This window comes from Heteronotia binoei, chromosome 21, assembly GCF_032191835.1.
Source record: "Heteronotia binoei isolate CCM8104 ecotype False Entrance Well chromosome 21, APGP_CSIRO_Hbin_v1, whole genome shotgun sequence".
Taxonomy (NCBI): Eukaryota; Metazoa; Chordata; class Lepidosauria; order Squamata; family Gekkonidae; genus Heteronotia; species Heteronotia binoei.
Window position 1 is genome coordinate 39,179,227 of NC_083243.1, and position 15,363 is coordinate 39,194,589.

At 42.6% G+C, this 15,363-nt stretch overlaps 1 protein-coding gene across 1 annotated transcript in view; it reads left to right on the forward strand.

Annotated features, from left to right (window-relative positions):
* Window positions 1-15,363, forward strand: part of LOC132589567 (cation channel sperm-associated auxiliary subunit beta-like) — a 34,509-nt gene that overhangs the window by 4,935 nt on the left and 14,211 nt on the right. The window contains exons 3-6 of the mRNA XM_060262332.1: window positions 396-722; window positions 6,291-6,430; window positions 6,875-7,063; window positions 9,995-10,105. Of these exons, the coding sequence (XP_060118315.1) occupies window positions 396-722; window positions 6,291-6,430; window positions 6,875-7,063; window positions 9,995-10,105 (767 nt within the window). The remainder of the gene's footprint in view (window positions 1-395; window positions 723-6,290; window positions 6,431-6,874; window positions 7,064-9,994; window positions 10,106-15,363) is intronic.

Sequence of the window (15,363 nt, forward strand, 5' to 3'; positions counted from 1 at the left end):
CCAACAATTGCTAATGTTTTAAGCATGATTTATTTAAAGGTTGTTTTTTTTTAAAAAAAATCTTTAGTCATGTTTGTGTCTTTTAAAAAGATGATATCTCTGCTATCTAATCTTAAGTAGGTACACACATGGCCCAGCCCAACATGGCATGACCCAGCAAGGTCTCATTTATGTCAGATCCGGCCCTCATAACAAATACAACAAACAACAAACAACAAATTTTATTTGTATCCCGCCCTCCCCGCCAGAGCAGGCTCAGGGCGGCATCTTAACATTTTGTCTTATCCGTTGCCCGAGAAGAATATGGCCACAGACAACTTATGCTTTGGAAACAGACATATTTGTATCAGTCTCAGTTTTTTATATGTTTAAATATGACTTTTGCTTTTTTATAGCTATTCACGTATTTCAAGCATCCGACGTTGAGAAAACGGTTGTGATTCCAGGATTCAGTAGTCTCTTCATTGTTGCTGTTCAGAATGACCTGACTGCTTTAGCTGATGCTACTATGCCTCAACGAGTACCTGTAAATACTGTGTTTCAAAGCAAACAGTGGTTCCTGTATGACTTTGGCACTACAAATGGAAGGAAATGGAGGGTTGTCGTTGACAGATGTAGATACACAATACAGCAGCTTGATGATCTACCGGTCCATGCCATTAAATATTTGGATCTTGGGTCACGACTGACTTTTTCATTCAGAGTATCACCAGTTAATGTAGGTAAGACATTTGAGATCTTGCATTTACTTAAAATGATTTTTAGCACTCAAACACCCTGAATAACATAAGGTATGAGAAAAGGCAGATAATGGTCATTTAAAAGAGAGTTTCCAGTACTTTATGATAAGAGTAGCCTCTTTTTAAATATAATTGAAAGATAAACAAAATCTACCCTTTGTTTGCTGTAATGATCAGTTATGTGCAGGGCATCCCATAGCCACAGGACACCCCATAGTAAGACTATATAGCAAAGAATAGTCTTCAGATTTTTTCCCTTATGCATACTTCCTTGGAATGAGTAGTGAAGTCAGGATTAGAGTATGTCCCATATACAGCCGCAGTTGGATACCTCTGAGAAGTTCATGACTGCCCAAATTAAGCACTAATTTGATACCCAAATACCATTCAAATCTGTTTTTTCACAAAGCTGAGACAGACTACATGCGGCTTCACTACAGTGGCTAATGGGCTGATCAAAAAGTTATCAGTTACTTCTGCCAAAAACTTGCTCTGACAAAAAAATTGCTAGAGGGCTGTAGTTCACTCAGTCTTGCAATATCGGGATAATAATGCTGAGGTTGTTTGCAGCAGATATTGTATGTCAAGAGCTTTGCTGGTTCAGACTAAGAATCCATTTAGTCCAACATCTCATTTAAGAAAGTGCACAAAGGCAATACATCTCCTCTGCAGCTCACCTCTCCCCCACAAATGGAGTTCAGAGGTAAATTGCCTCCAAGCATGGAAGTTCTGTTTTGCCAACATGATTCATTGTAGTTGATATAATTTAATGTACCATTAAAAACATACCTAGGACATAAATGTTGTTATTAATAGCGCACACACCCTGCTTTTGAAAGCTTTGCAGGGCTTTCTTTTGTAGCAGGAACTCCTTTGCATATTAGGCCACATACCACTGATGTAGTCAATCCTCCAAGAGCTTACAGTAGGCCCTGTACTAAGAGCCCTGTAAGCTCTTGGAGGATTGGCTACAGCAGGGGTGTGTGGCCTAATATGCAAAGAAGTTCCTGCTACAAAAAAAAGCCCTGTAAGGTATTCTACTTTTCAGTCTCTGGACAGAGAGCTTACTTTACTTTTAAGCAATAGCTTCTCTCCACCAGGAACTCCAGTTAATGGAGCTGTGCTTCTGTATTCCCTGTTCCACTATGTCCCTGATCACAGAGGGTGGGAGATGAGAGAGATCAGAAAATAAATAGGAATAAATTGACACAGATGGCTTCTGTGGTGAACCGTCCTGGTCCAGCCTGCAGGCCCTGTTCCACCCTACCCTCCAAGGTTTTTCCAACACCTGGAGAGGCTTTTCTCTCTCTTCAGTAACCAGGGCTTTTATTGTAGAAAAAGCCCAGCAGGAACTTATTTGCATATCAGGCCACACCCCCTGACAGCAAGCCAGCTGGAACAGCATTCCTGTGCGTTCCTGCTCAGAAAAAGCTCTGCCAGTAACCCATCACCAACCCCTGACCTCTGTAAGAATTGCCTGCTGGGAGGGTCAAGACTTCCAGCTTCCTTTCCAAGTTTTGGGGCCTTGCCTCTGTGTCTTTCACTGCCCAGGAACAGATTACTGCCTTGTATGCCCCTAGAAGAATAGCCATTTGTTAACTGATTGCCTTTCCCTGAAGCTCCTTTTAAAATAGTGCGTCCAAGATGGTGGAGGTTTATATGCTACAGAGAACCTTTCCCCCCCGCCCCAGGTTTAATTTTTTTTTCCCCAAGTTCGGTCGTTTTCGCACTCACCTCCAGCCGGCGTGACCCCCTCTTCACCGCGCAGGATCTGCACGGATTTCGCACTAAATGCCGCGGAGCAGCCTTTTGCGCCGGAAACTCCCGGCGCAAAAGCCGCTCAAACGTAAACCGCCAAAAAGCAGTTTCCGTTTGCGCGGCTTTTGCGACGGGAGTTTCCGGCACAAAAGGCTGCTCCGCGGCATTTAGTGCGAAATCCGCGCAGATCCTGCGTGGTGAAGAGGGGGGTCGCGCCGGCTGGAGGTGAGTGCGAAAACGACCTTCAAGTTTGGTGTAGTGGACTCTAATCTGGGAGAACCAAGTTTGATTCCTCACTCCTCCAGCTGCTGTCATGACCCTGGGTTAGCTATACATTATGCCAGAGTTGTTCTCTCAAGAGCAGTTTCTGTCAGAGCTCTCTCAGCCTCACCTACCTCACAGGGTGTCTGTTGTGGGGAAGAGAAGGAAAAAGAGATGTAAGCCACTCTGATACTCCGAGTGAAGGGTGGGGTATAAATCCAGTCTCTTCTCTTCTTCTTTTCTTCACTACTAGCATCAAAAGTTATAAAGTATTTATTAAAAAGAAAATGTTCATAAGCATACTCTTAGCACAGCACCAGATTGAGCAAGGAATTCAAAAGACAAGGGTAAAATGCAATTCCTCTATCCCTCCCTCTATACATGCCCTATCAGTTGTTAAACATAGGACAGGCTCCTTAGTTTAAAATGTTATAGATCTCTACAGAGATCTTCTTGCAGCTGTCACATGGCAATGACTGCCTTCTCCAGATCTCAGTTGGAAGTTCTGTCTGCTCTGATGGACACAGAAGAAAACATATCCTCCTCCTTGCACCCAGGAGTTTTATCATCTCTCCTTTCCCCACCCACTGACCAGATCAGGCTGGGTCTAGGAAGCTTTTCCAGAAGTCTTCCAGAAGTTCTTTTAGTACTTAATGACTCCAAATCTCTGTGGGGGGAGAGAACTGGACCATCCTATTGTCTCTAGCTGGACCTATTAGCATTTCCTGAGGTGAGGCTGGAAAGCCATTGAAGTGACACCTACCTCCCTGCCTGTTCTCTGCCTAAAGAGAAAAACTTTTAAAACCTCTGAGTAATGGTTTTACTCAGGTTGGACCTCTACCCAAAAAATGCATTTACTTGCCGTTTCCAATCACTGAAAGCAAACAGATCTTAAAACATAAGACACTTTTTCCATAGTAATGCTATCAAACATTGCTGGTTCAGTACCAAGGAGGCAACTCTGATGCTTGCACTTTAGAGGCTTCTTCATTCTGTTCTGCCATATTGGAATTCTTATCACATATTGGATCCCCTTATTCATCTCTATGAAATTAGGCACAGGTAATTCTTTGGGCAAGGAGAATAATGTTTATATAGCAGCAGACGTGGAGGCCTGGACCTATTAGAGGGTCTGCTAGGGGAGTTTTATTGGAGGTGCTGGTGTCTGAGTTTGGTAAGTTTCATTCAAATATAACTTGTCAACTGTTATAAGAGATGGTAGTTTGCTTGCCAGAGTGAGACACTTAGAATGTTTCTATGTTCAGTTTGATCCAGAGTTTTAGAGTCTTCAAATTGCCTGCCACTGTTCCACTTTAATTATTTTCCTTTTACATTTAAGCGTTTCAATTTGGGAGGGGAGTGTGTGTCTCTGATCAGAAGGCAGCCAGAATACCAGTGCTTAGTTAAATGTATACGATTGCTTGGAAATCGTTTCAACACTGCAAAAACAATACAAATTTAAATTACTAGGTGAGGCAAGCAATGATATGTAAAAATTTCAAGTGCTGTCAGTTCTCATGCAAATTACTGCACCTTGTGGTGGCTTTTGGAGGAGTCTTTTAAAACGCATAAAAACTTCTACAATACAAGTTTGAAACGCCTGTAGAGAAAAGACCAGATCAAAACTAGTGTGGAGCAAAACGTTGCAGAAGCAGCTCCAAAACTCATCTCACAGAAACAAATGTAGATGCTTCGGGCAGCAACGATGCAAAACAGTTGTGAGAACGTTAGGTAATGTAAAAGGTGAGTTTCCAATGTGGTGATAGAGAGTCACAAACTGTCAGTGTAAAAGCACCCTAAGTTGGGACAACTGAAAACTGCCACTGGTTGTCTAGGCTAGGTGAGAGTGAGCCTAGAGCAAAGACTGTGGAAAATTAAAAATGCTGATCCAGGGTGCAGCAGTAGTGAAAAAGACAAACTCCATGCTAGGAGTTATTAGGAAAGGGATTGAAAATATAATGACCAATATTGTAGCACCCTTGTCTAAAGCCTTCGGTTGAGGCAGCGGACATCCTTATTTCCATCTGCTTGGCCTCCCTTGCCTGCCATGGTGCTATATTATTTTATCTTAATTTATTATTTCATCTTTGGGCCTACTATTGTACTGATATATAGAATGCGCCCAACGGGAATCACCACCTTTGATATATGTGTTATCTGTTTTATTGTATTTTATGGTTTTAGCTTATAGTTTTTAATTGTTTTAACTCTTGTTGTGATCCACCCTGAGCCTGCTTGTGGGAAAGGGCAGAATACAAATTATCAAAAATAAATAAATTTAGCTTATAGTTTTTAATTGTTTTAACTCTTGTTGTGATCCACCCTGAGCCTGCTTGAGGGAAAGGGCGGAATACAAATTTAAAAAATAAATAAATAAATATGGTACAGTCATTACTGTATGCCATTCTGGTCACCGGCGCCACATTTTGGAAAGGGGCACTGCAGAACTGGAAGAAGTACAAAGAAGGGTAACTAAGATGAATAGAAGGTGGGAGCGCCTTCTCTATGAGGAAAGGCTGGAAGTCTGGGAGTTTTCAGTCTAGCAAAAAAACAGCTAGATATGATAAAGGTTTGTAAAATTATGTATGTTGCAGAGAAAATGAACAGAGGGAGCTTTTTCTCCCTCTTTTTCTCCCATAATACTAGAACTGTGAGGCACCCAATGAAGTTGTTGGGAAATAGATTCAGGACAGACAAAAGGAAAGACTTAAGGACATAACAAGAGCCCTGCTAGATCAGGCCAATGGTCCATCTAGTCCACCATCCTGTCTCACACAGTGGCCAACTAGTTCCTGTGGACAACCAACGCCAGGGCATAGAGGCCGAGACCTTCCCCTGATGTTGTATCCTGGCTCTGAGGTTCTTTACTCAATGGTAATTAAACTGTAGAATTTACTGCCATAGGAGGAAGAGATGGCCATGAGCACAGATAGCTTTTTTGGGGGGTGGTAGTGGTTACAAGACAGATTCAGAGGGGAGAAGTCCCTCAATTGCTGCTAGCCATGGTGACTAAAGGAAACTTCCCTATACAGAGGCAGCAAATCTCTGAATACCAATGCTGGGAGATAGCAATCAGGGATGGCCTCAGTATTTATACTTTGTTTGCCCTGCAAGGCAACTGGTTAGACACTGTGTGAAACAGGATGCTGGACTATACAGACCACTGGTCTCATCCAGCAGGCTGTTCATCTGACTAACCCTTTGGCAAGCATGCATGGGTGTGTTGCTTTGGTCTTTTTTTTTTTTTGTCTGATCATTTGTAACTGCTGAGGGGGGCAAGACCTCTAACTTGCATTATGACAAAAAGTTGGAAATTTTGCAATGGAAAAAGTGCATCCCAGATGAAGTGATGTAGAAGGGTGTCAGATACTTACAGTCTGTTTGTGCCAAAACATCCAGGAACTGTTGCTCTGACTGGAATCTCAGAGTTCTTGAAACATTTTCTTCTTTGTTGTCCTCATTTTCTTCTTCTTGGGTTTCCTACAGAAGGGGATTTTAAAGATTACATTTGGTGTTTTTCTCCCTCTACAGCGTATCCAGTATTTCAGGTGCCGCTAATGGAGGTAATAGTGGGAAAGCCCAATCTACTGGACATAGACACAGAAGACTACTGGGATGACACTGATAGTTATATAATGAAACTACATGTTAGGAGCATATTTTCTGAGCAGGTAACAGACTGAAAGCATTGCTTGGGATGTCTCATAAAGCACATATGGGCTTAATTCCATCCAAAATCGTATGAGGCTGTTCTCCCCAGTAAATCTATACTGTCTACAGTGTGCTACTTGAGGGTAACTCTCATTGAGTTGGCACTGTAGTGTCTCTTGAGTGCAACGTGGTGTTAGATTGGTCACAACCAGTGTTCCCTCTAAGCTGAGTTAGTGTGAGCTAGTTCACAGATTTTTAACCTTTAGCTCACATATTTTTGTCTTAGCTCAGGAAGGATCATCCCAGAGTACAGTAATTTATGCAGTAGCTCATAACTTTAATGCCAGTAGCTCACAACTTTAATACCAGTAGCTCACAAAGTAGAATTTTTCGTCACAAATTATGTTGTATTATGTTGATGAAGTATTATTTTTCTGTTTTTTTAAAAAAATAAATATCCCTAGGGTAAAACGTCCATTTCCGTGATCATCACAAAAGCATCTCTTGTTTGCGATGTCACAACCATTATATTAACACTGAAGAACTCCTGCTCGTATCTTAAAGTAATGCACTATATTCTGTCTGTTCAAATCCCTGCTTCAGACTGGCTATCACATCTGCCCAATGCCTCAAAACATTTGAAGGTTTTACCGGTAAGGATCCAAAACCCTACCTGTCTGCTTTTTCAGTTCTTTTATTCAAATCTCTTTCCTGGCCTTCTGTAAGACTTTGGGGTGGGACAGGGCGAGGCATGTCCTACAGTGTTGCAAGGCTACAGGACAGGTGGTTCCAAAGAGATGTTCACAAGGATGTTAGAGTGAGCCTAACTTTAATGTGGCCCAAGAGAAAGAATGGTGCTGGGGGCATCAGTGAACCTCTTGGCTTCTGTGTGGCATTTTTAATTAGCATAGTTATAAACTGCTCTGTTGCCTTTAAAGACATTCATAAGGGATACCAGTCCATTATATCACACAAATACAAGAACATGATCGCTAAACCCATTCCAAAATAAGAGCAATGGAATCATTCATGCATAAATGTTACAGCCCTTTTTTTTTTTACAAGGAAGTGCAGCAGTTTAAAATTCTGAGCCCCATTCCCCTCAAAAACTCTTTTGAAGAGAAACATTTAAACCCCTTTCCTAAAGCAGAGGGAGGAAGTTCCATTATTTAGGGTTAGAACAAAATAGGAGCCAATTGCACCTTTAAGACCAACTTATTTTATTCAGAACGTAAGCTTTCGTGTGCATGCACACTTCTTCAGACGAGGAATGAGTTACAGTAAAGTATTTAGGGTTATCACTGAAAAGACCCTGTTCTTCATGACTAGTAACCTCATTTGAGAATGAAGCTAAATATTTTGTTGATGCTACTCAGTCAGGTGCTTGGGTAGCAGTGGTGGGAGAAGGCCTACTGTAGAAGTAAATTCTAGGGGCAGCTGGGAGACAGGGGAGGGGTGTTCAGGCTCTGTCTATCTTCTCACCAATCTGCTCTGGGATTGGTTCTGAGCTGACATAGCAGGAAAGAGATGGAATTCCAGGGTGTTTCAAAAACAACTGCAGCTTTGCTGAAGACAGAATATGCCCTAACAATAATCATGCAGTCACACACTTGCACGCACATACTTGCCCACACTTCACACATAACACACAAAGCATGGTCAGACATTTTGATGCTGAATGATCAGGAGAGATTTTTAAGGGATACCTCTAAATAAAATGGCTTTGGTGCTGATTAGGGAGGATTGCTGTCCCACAGGTCCTTGTTCCACCTCAATTGTCTTAGCTCATATAGTCTATTCTTCTTCCTCCCTGCCTTTGCCAGTCCATGAAGGGACCTTGCTATGTATTCTAGGGCAACTAGAATGATTAAAGGGCTGGAACACTTTCCCTATGAAGAAAGGTTGAAACGCTTGGGGCTCTTTAGCTTGGAGAAACGTCGACTGCGGGGTGACATGATAGAGGTTTACAAGATAATGCATGGGATGGAGAAAGTAGAGAAAGAAGTATGTTTCTCCCTTTCTCACAATACAAGAACTCATGGGCATTTGATGAAATTGCTGAGCAGACAGGTTAAAACGGATAAAAGGAAGTACTTCTTCACCCAAAGGGTGATTAACATGTGGAATTCACTGCCACAGGAGGTAGTGGCGGCCACAAGCATAGCCACCTTCAAGAGGGGGTTAGATAAAAATATGGAGCAGAGGTCCATCAGTGGCTATTAGCCACAGTGTGTGTGTGTGTGTGTGTGTGTGTGTGTGTATATATATATTTTGGCCACTGTGTGACACAGAGTGTTGGACTGGATGGGCCATTGGCCTGATCTAACATGGCTTCTCTTATGTTCTTATGTATGGTCATTTTGACACCCACCAATTCAGGTCCTGTGATTCAGTGGAATGATCTTGACTCACAGGCATTCCAGAACTTTGCTGGCATGCACCTTTATTCATGGTCTTTTTCTCTGGTAGGGAGCTGACGATGGCTCTTTTCAGTCATCAGGGTAGAGGTCATCTGGCAGTCTCCTTGCTGGTGGTCTCTTTACTTCTATGGTCTTTGATCTTCTCCTGGCCTGCACTTATGCATTCATTCATTCAGTGGCTGTCCACACCTGGACAAGTCAGGTGCTTATAAATTGCACAGAGTTATTATATGGTTAAATGAGATTACATAGAAATTTCTCCTGGAGCCAGATTTCTTACACTGTTGGTATTGTGATTTACTGTTGTGAAGTTTTCTTCTCTGTTTCTTTGACAGGAAGTCAAAAGCAAACAGTCCGCTTTGTCCGTTATTTACACAGTACATGTATTTTCAGCTTTTATTTTTGTAGGCCCCGTAGCTTTTGGCCTGAAAGATGTTTAAAACTGAACACATACTTAGTTGAGGCCTGTTGGAACAATGGGGTCCTAATTTCATATCTCACACTACAGCTGTGAATGTTTCAGAAAAGCAGCACAGCTTTCTAAAGGACTCTGTAATTCATTTATCAGCAAGCAGAATTTGCTTTTCAGGAGTCTTTGGGTCTTAATTTAGCTCTGTCAATACAGGCTCCAGGGTGTTACAGCAAATTTATTCCATCGTGTGTGGAAGATTGCCTTTTTTACTAAATTAACATGTCATCAAAGAGCTCAAGTAAAAAAAAAAATCAATGTTCAGGTAAATTTATTGAGCATTGGACATTGTTAATAATATTTTGGAATAATAGAGTAAGAGAGAAAGTGTTTCCTTATGTGTTTTAGGAGTTGCTATAATGCCTCTTTGTTCTTCCTATAGTTGAGAGTATGAAATATTGTATTATATGATTTGCATTATATTTTGTTTTTGTATTATGCTATTGAAAATCTAATAAATTTAAAAGTCAGAATAGTAGAGTATCAGTTGAAATCTAAACTCTCCATTGCACCATTCCAATCATGTAATATGTAAAGTCTGTTCAATCACTAGAATATCATACACCATTTTTTAAATCTATGACACGTATTCAGATTTATTTCAAGTATCTCTGAAATCAGCAGGACTAGTGATGAGAAAAAGGGTAGGCCTGATGAGATGGTACTGAATTTCTATCTATTATCTTCCCAAACAGGTGAACTACAGGCCACCATCTAGACTGGGAATTGCTGTCCCACTTACAGAAAACTTTTACAATGCTGATCCTGGAAAGCCTAGAATGAGAGATTTTTTTCAGGGATCAAAAGTAAGTCTGGATAGTTGAAGCTTGCAGAATCTTTGATAACATGTATTCTAAAACTGCTTGTTGACCATTTTCTATCCCTTGTTGTCAATGTTTTGATTAATTTAAACAAAAATTCTATATAATCACAAAGGATGTTGAATAGTGAAAAAGTTTCTGTAGAACCCCCGGACCTGTGTACATTCTCCATCCATGGGATTTGCCTCAGGCATTATGCCCACACCTACTATAGATGCTATCTCCTACATGTAAATGAGTATGTTACCTGCCTGCCTTTCTGCATCCCATTATCTTATTGTTACTGCTTGGTTAATCATTGGTAATAATGCTGACTTCTGATACTAAATTTTAGATAGTAATGGGAAAGGTCATTTTTTTCAAACAGTTGATAATGTAGTAGATCAGGATCAGGTCATGTTTTCAAGTAACTACTCAACTACTTGAGGTGGAGCCAGGAGCAAGGGTGTGACAAGCAGGATTAAACTCTGAAGGGAGTTCTGGCCATCACAATTAAAGGGACCACATTTTAAATGCCTTCCCTCCATTCACATTTTAAACACCTTCCCTCCATTGGAAATAATGAAGGATAGGGGCACCTTCTTTTGGGGCTCATAGAATTGGACCCCGTGGTCCAATCTTTTTGAAACTTGGTGGTTATTTTGGGAAGAGGCACGGAATGATATGCTAAAATTTGGTGCCTCTACCTAAAAAAACAGCCCCCCCAGGGACCCACGGATCAATTCTCCATTATTTTCTATGGGAATAAATATCCATAGGGAATAATGGAGTGCCCAGCAGATATTTCCCTCCCCTCCCCCCATTTTCTGATGACCCTGAAGCGGGGGGAGGGCCTCCAAATCGGGGGATCCCCTGCCCCCACCTAGGGGTTGGCAACGCTAACTACTTCATCAGTATAGAGATAGGCATAACATTTTAAGAACTATGGGAACTGTTTGAAAATGCCCGTGTGTAGTTATTTAATTGTTTGGTTCAATTTCTATCCTGCCCTTCCTGTGAATGGGCACAGGGCGGGTTACAACATTGGATTAAAAGAATAGGTCAGACATAAAATTATAAAATTTTAACCCCTAACATGATGACATTGTGAGGAAAAGCTCCCTTATAGAACATCGTGATTACCAGCTTGGTTGCCAGAGCACCTGGAGAAGTGACTCGCACATGTCTGGCCAGAGAGTGTGGGTACACCTATCCAAGGGCAGCCTTATCACTACAAAGGCACTCTACACCGGTACAAGAATGCCCACAAGGAGAGTGGAAGGCTTCCCATCGTTCCGTATGACGTCCCTCCCAGCATTGGAGCGAAGGAAACTGCACCGCCAGGAGCTATCCAGGCGAATGGTTATGAAGTTCTGACCATGGTATCCACCGTGGAGGGCTAACACCACATGCAGCCATCTTCCTACCAGGCTTGAACTCCGTTCCAGTGAAGTGAACGGCTTACATACACACCAGAGGTCACCTTTGGCCTGCAAGCAACCTACCCACCCCAGGAGTGGTTAATCGTTCAACCGCCACTTTCTTTGTTTAACGGAACTCTAGACAAAGACTGGTGCCCAGAAGAAGAGGAAGACCATCTTCAGCCAGAGCCAAGTTCCTTTGTACAAACTGGGTATTACCTAGGCCATGATTTGACTCTCTATTGTCACCCTTTTGGATAAGTCCAATAGTCCTAAGCATCTCCCCACCCAAGTAATCTCTCTATTCTTCTCCCCAACTGTCACTTTGGAGCCTTCCCCTGGTCTGTTTCAACCTGAAAGTTCTCTCAGGTATCCAGGATCCAGGAAAATCCATTGGTCAAGAGCAAGCATCCAATTAGGTGCCACCAATGAACTTTCTATTGGTTATCGCAGTAGTCCAGCCCTTATGGTCACTGCAAAAGCTCCCCTTTTCGTGAGGTCACGCACCAGCTGACCACCTTCCTCCTCCCTTGTACCTCCCATTCCCTAAGGGCTCAAGAGAGTCCTTATAATCTGTGGACTAGCTACCCACAGGTGTGCTTCTATCAGTATCCCAACTTCCACTGCATAGATCCATCCCCGATTCCTGATCAGTTTCGGGTCCCTTCTCCCACTTCTTCGCTTGTCGCCATTGGAACTTTCCTCGAAGACTATGATAGGTAAATATCACCCTGTTTGTCTACCCATGTGTTCTCCTATCTCTCTATCTATGTTTCCTAGGACTGAATGTGGGTTTTGATGAGTATTTTATCTTGTATGGAAGCCTATATTTTTCTTAATAAATTTTAGTTGGTTTACTTAATATTAGAGTCCCTAATCTGTTAAGCATTACTTTTCTGGACATGTATACACAGGTAAAAAGATCCTGAGTGATCCAGGTGCCCACCTGACAATTCCCCAACCTCGTTTTGAGGGCATTTTGGCTTACAGCATTCAGACAACTGGTGTCTTGATAATATTAAAGTAAAAAGATGGTTAATGTCCTGTTCTCAGCCAGGCCAAGGTGAGTCTTCTCATCCAGAATTCTTGAAGTTGACCTTACAAATGAAAACAGATTATAGCAGGGGTGGCCAACGGTAGCTCTCCAGTTTTTTGCCTTCAACTTGCTGGCTGGGCTGATGGGAGTTGTAGGCAAAAAACATCTGGAGAGCCACCATTGGCCACCCCTGGATTATAGCAATTGATATCAGGAAAAGCCAGCATGGTATTTGACATCCATAGCCTCACCCAAAAGCCTGGCGGATTAGCTCCATCTTCCAGGCCCTGCAGAACTGTAAAAAGTCCCACAGAGCTCTGACCTCTAGAGGCAGTTCATTCCACCAGTTTGAGGCCAAGGCTGAGAATGCCCTGGCCCTGGTTAAGGCTAAATGGACATCTTTTGGGCCCAGGGATCACCAGTAAGTGATCAATGCGGTACATATGGGGAGAGGCAGTCCCACAGGTATGTTGATCCCTGGCCACTCAAGGCCTTAAAGGTTGATACCTTTACCTTGAAATGTTCTTGGAATTCTACTGGAAGCCAGTGCAGTTTACAGAGCACAAGTTGAATGTGCACCCGAAGGGCATCACCATCAGCACATACGTTGCCTCCTTCTGCACTAGTTGCAATTTCCAAGTCAGATACAAGGGTAGGCCACGTAGAGTGAGTTACAATAGTCCAATCTGGAAGTCCACTCAAGGCCTTAAAGGTTGATACCAATGCCTTGAAACGTCCTTGGAATTCTACTGGGAGCCAGTGCAGTTTACAGAGCACAGGATGAATGTGCGCCCGAAGGGCATCACCATCAGCACATACGTTGCCTCCTTCTGCACTAGTTGCAATTACAAAAGTAGGCTTGAAACTCAACATCAAAAAAACTAAGATCATGGCATCCTGCCCCATCACACCTTGGCAAATAGAAGGGGAAGATGTGGAAGTGGTGACAGACTTCACAGTTCTGGAATCCAAGATCACTGCAGATGGTGACTGTAGCCATGAAATTAAAAGACGTTTGCTCCTTGGGAGGACAACTATGGCGAACCTGTGCAGTAAAATAAAAAGTAGAGACATCACCCTGCCAACAAAAGTCCCTATAGTCCAAAGTGATGGTATTCCCAGTAGTAATGTATGGCTGTGAGAGTTGGACCATAAGGAAGGCTGAGCGCAGAAGAATACCTGGAAGACCCTGGAGAGTCGCTGACAGTCTGAGAAGACAATACTGACTTTGATGGACCAAGGGTCTGATTCAGTATAAGGCAGCTTCATATGTTCAATAGATGCTTTTGAGCTGTGGTGCTGGAGAAGAATCTTGAGAGTCCCTTGGACTGCAAGAAGATCAAATCAGTCAGTCCTAAGGGAAATCAACCCTGACTGGAGGGTCAGATGCTGACGCTGAACCTCAAATACCGTACTTTGGCCACCAAATGAGCACTCACTAGAAAAGATCCTGATGCTGGGAAAGACAGAAGGCAAAAGAAGAAGGGAATGACAAAAGATGAGATGGTTGGACAGCATTACTGATGTAACAAACACGAATTTGAGCAGACTTCGGAGGATGGTGGAAGACAGGAGGGCCGGGCATGACTTTGTCCATGGGGTTGGAAAGAGTCGGACTCGACTGTGCAACTGAACAACAACAACAACAACAAAAGCCTTATTGAGGGGTAAACTAGATTAAACCCAAAAGGTCTGTGATTAGGATTTTCTGCATTTTAAAAAAAAACAATTGTAATTAGCAATCCCTCTGAAGATGTGACTAGATCTGGATGGGAAGAAGTCAGTTCAAGCAGCTTCAGCTGCTCGATATAAAATTATCAAAGAGGCATAGGAGGAAATATTTCCATATCCTTTGTGATAACCCAAGAGAGGGGTCTGCCTTCAGGTAAGCTTTCAGAGAAGGTGCTGGCAACTCCCCAAACCAGGAAGGAAGTGTTGCTGTTGTTTTACTGCCACTAGCTACAAGTCTGCAAGAATACTGCTTAGATCAGCCAAGACCTTGGACAGCAGCCCATTTGAGCTATCACAAGAGAAGAATCCAAGAAGAAACATGAGATGGAAAATGGAAGGAATTTATCTGGATGTAAAAAGGCTGGTGGGGGCTTTGGGGCGAGGCTACAGATGTCAAATACCATCTGGCCCCTCCTGCTATCAATTACTATCATCTGTTTTCATTTGTAAGATCAACTTCAAGAATTCTGGACAACGAGCCTCACCTCAGCCTGGTTGAGAACAAGGCATTTGTCATTAACTGTGGAGTTAGAACTCAGAAAAACATACAAAGGCAAAAAGGACATTGAATAAACTTATCAGATAGCTGGATATGCCTAGCAATCTAGAGTACCTGTCATGGTCTCTGTCACATTGTGGGGCAAAAGTAGCCATTGTTTTGTGCCCCCCCCCCTTTACTATTGCTGCCACCACTTTGGGTGAAATCCTGCCCCCTCTCTCCAATATGGTTGCCTGAAGTCAGCCTTGCAGGGGCAATTGTGCAGTAACATGCCAAAAAGTCAGGCAGATGGATAAGGACTTGTGCAGAATCTCCCAACTTACACAAAACTTTATTTCTACAAGGCACAAATGCCAGGAATTACAAAGGACAGGAGCCAGGGACACTAAGAAAAATAAACAAAGAGACAGGCTAATACTAAAGCGTTATAATCTATGTTGCCTCTGATTTGGGTAGTTGCACAATGTCCCTACCTTGGTGCATCTGCAGCTCTCTTTAGCATCATTCCTTCTGCCGTCTTTCATGGCAAAACACGCACCCCAAAAAGTCACCTCAAGAGCTCAAACCAAGGAGGAGC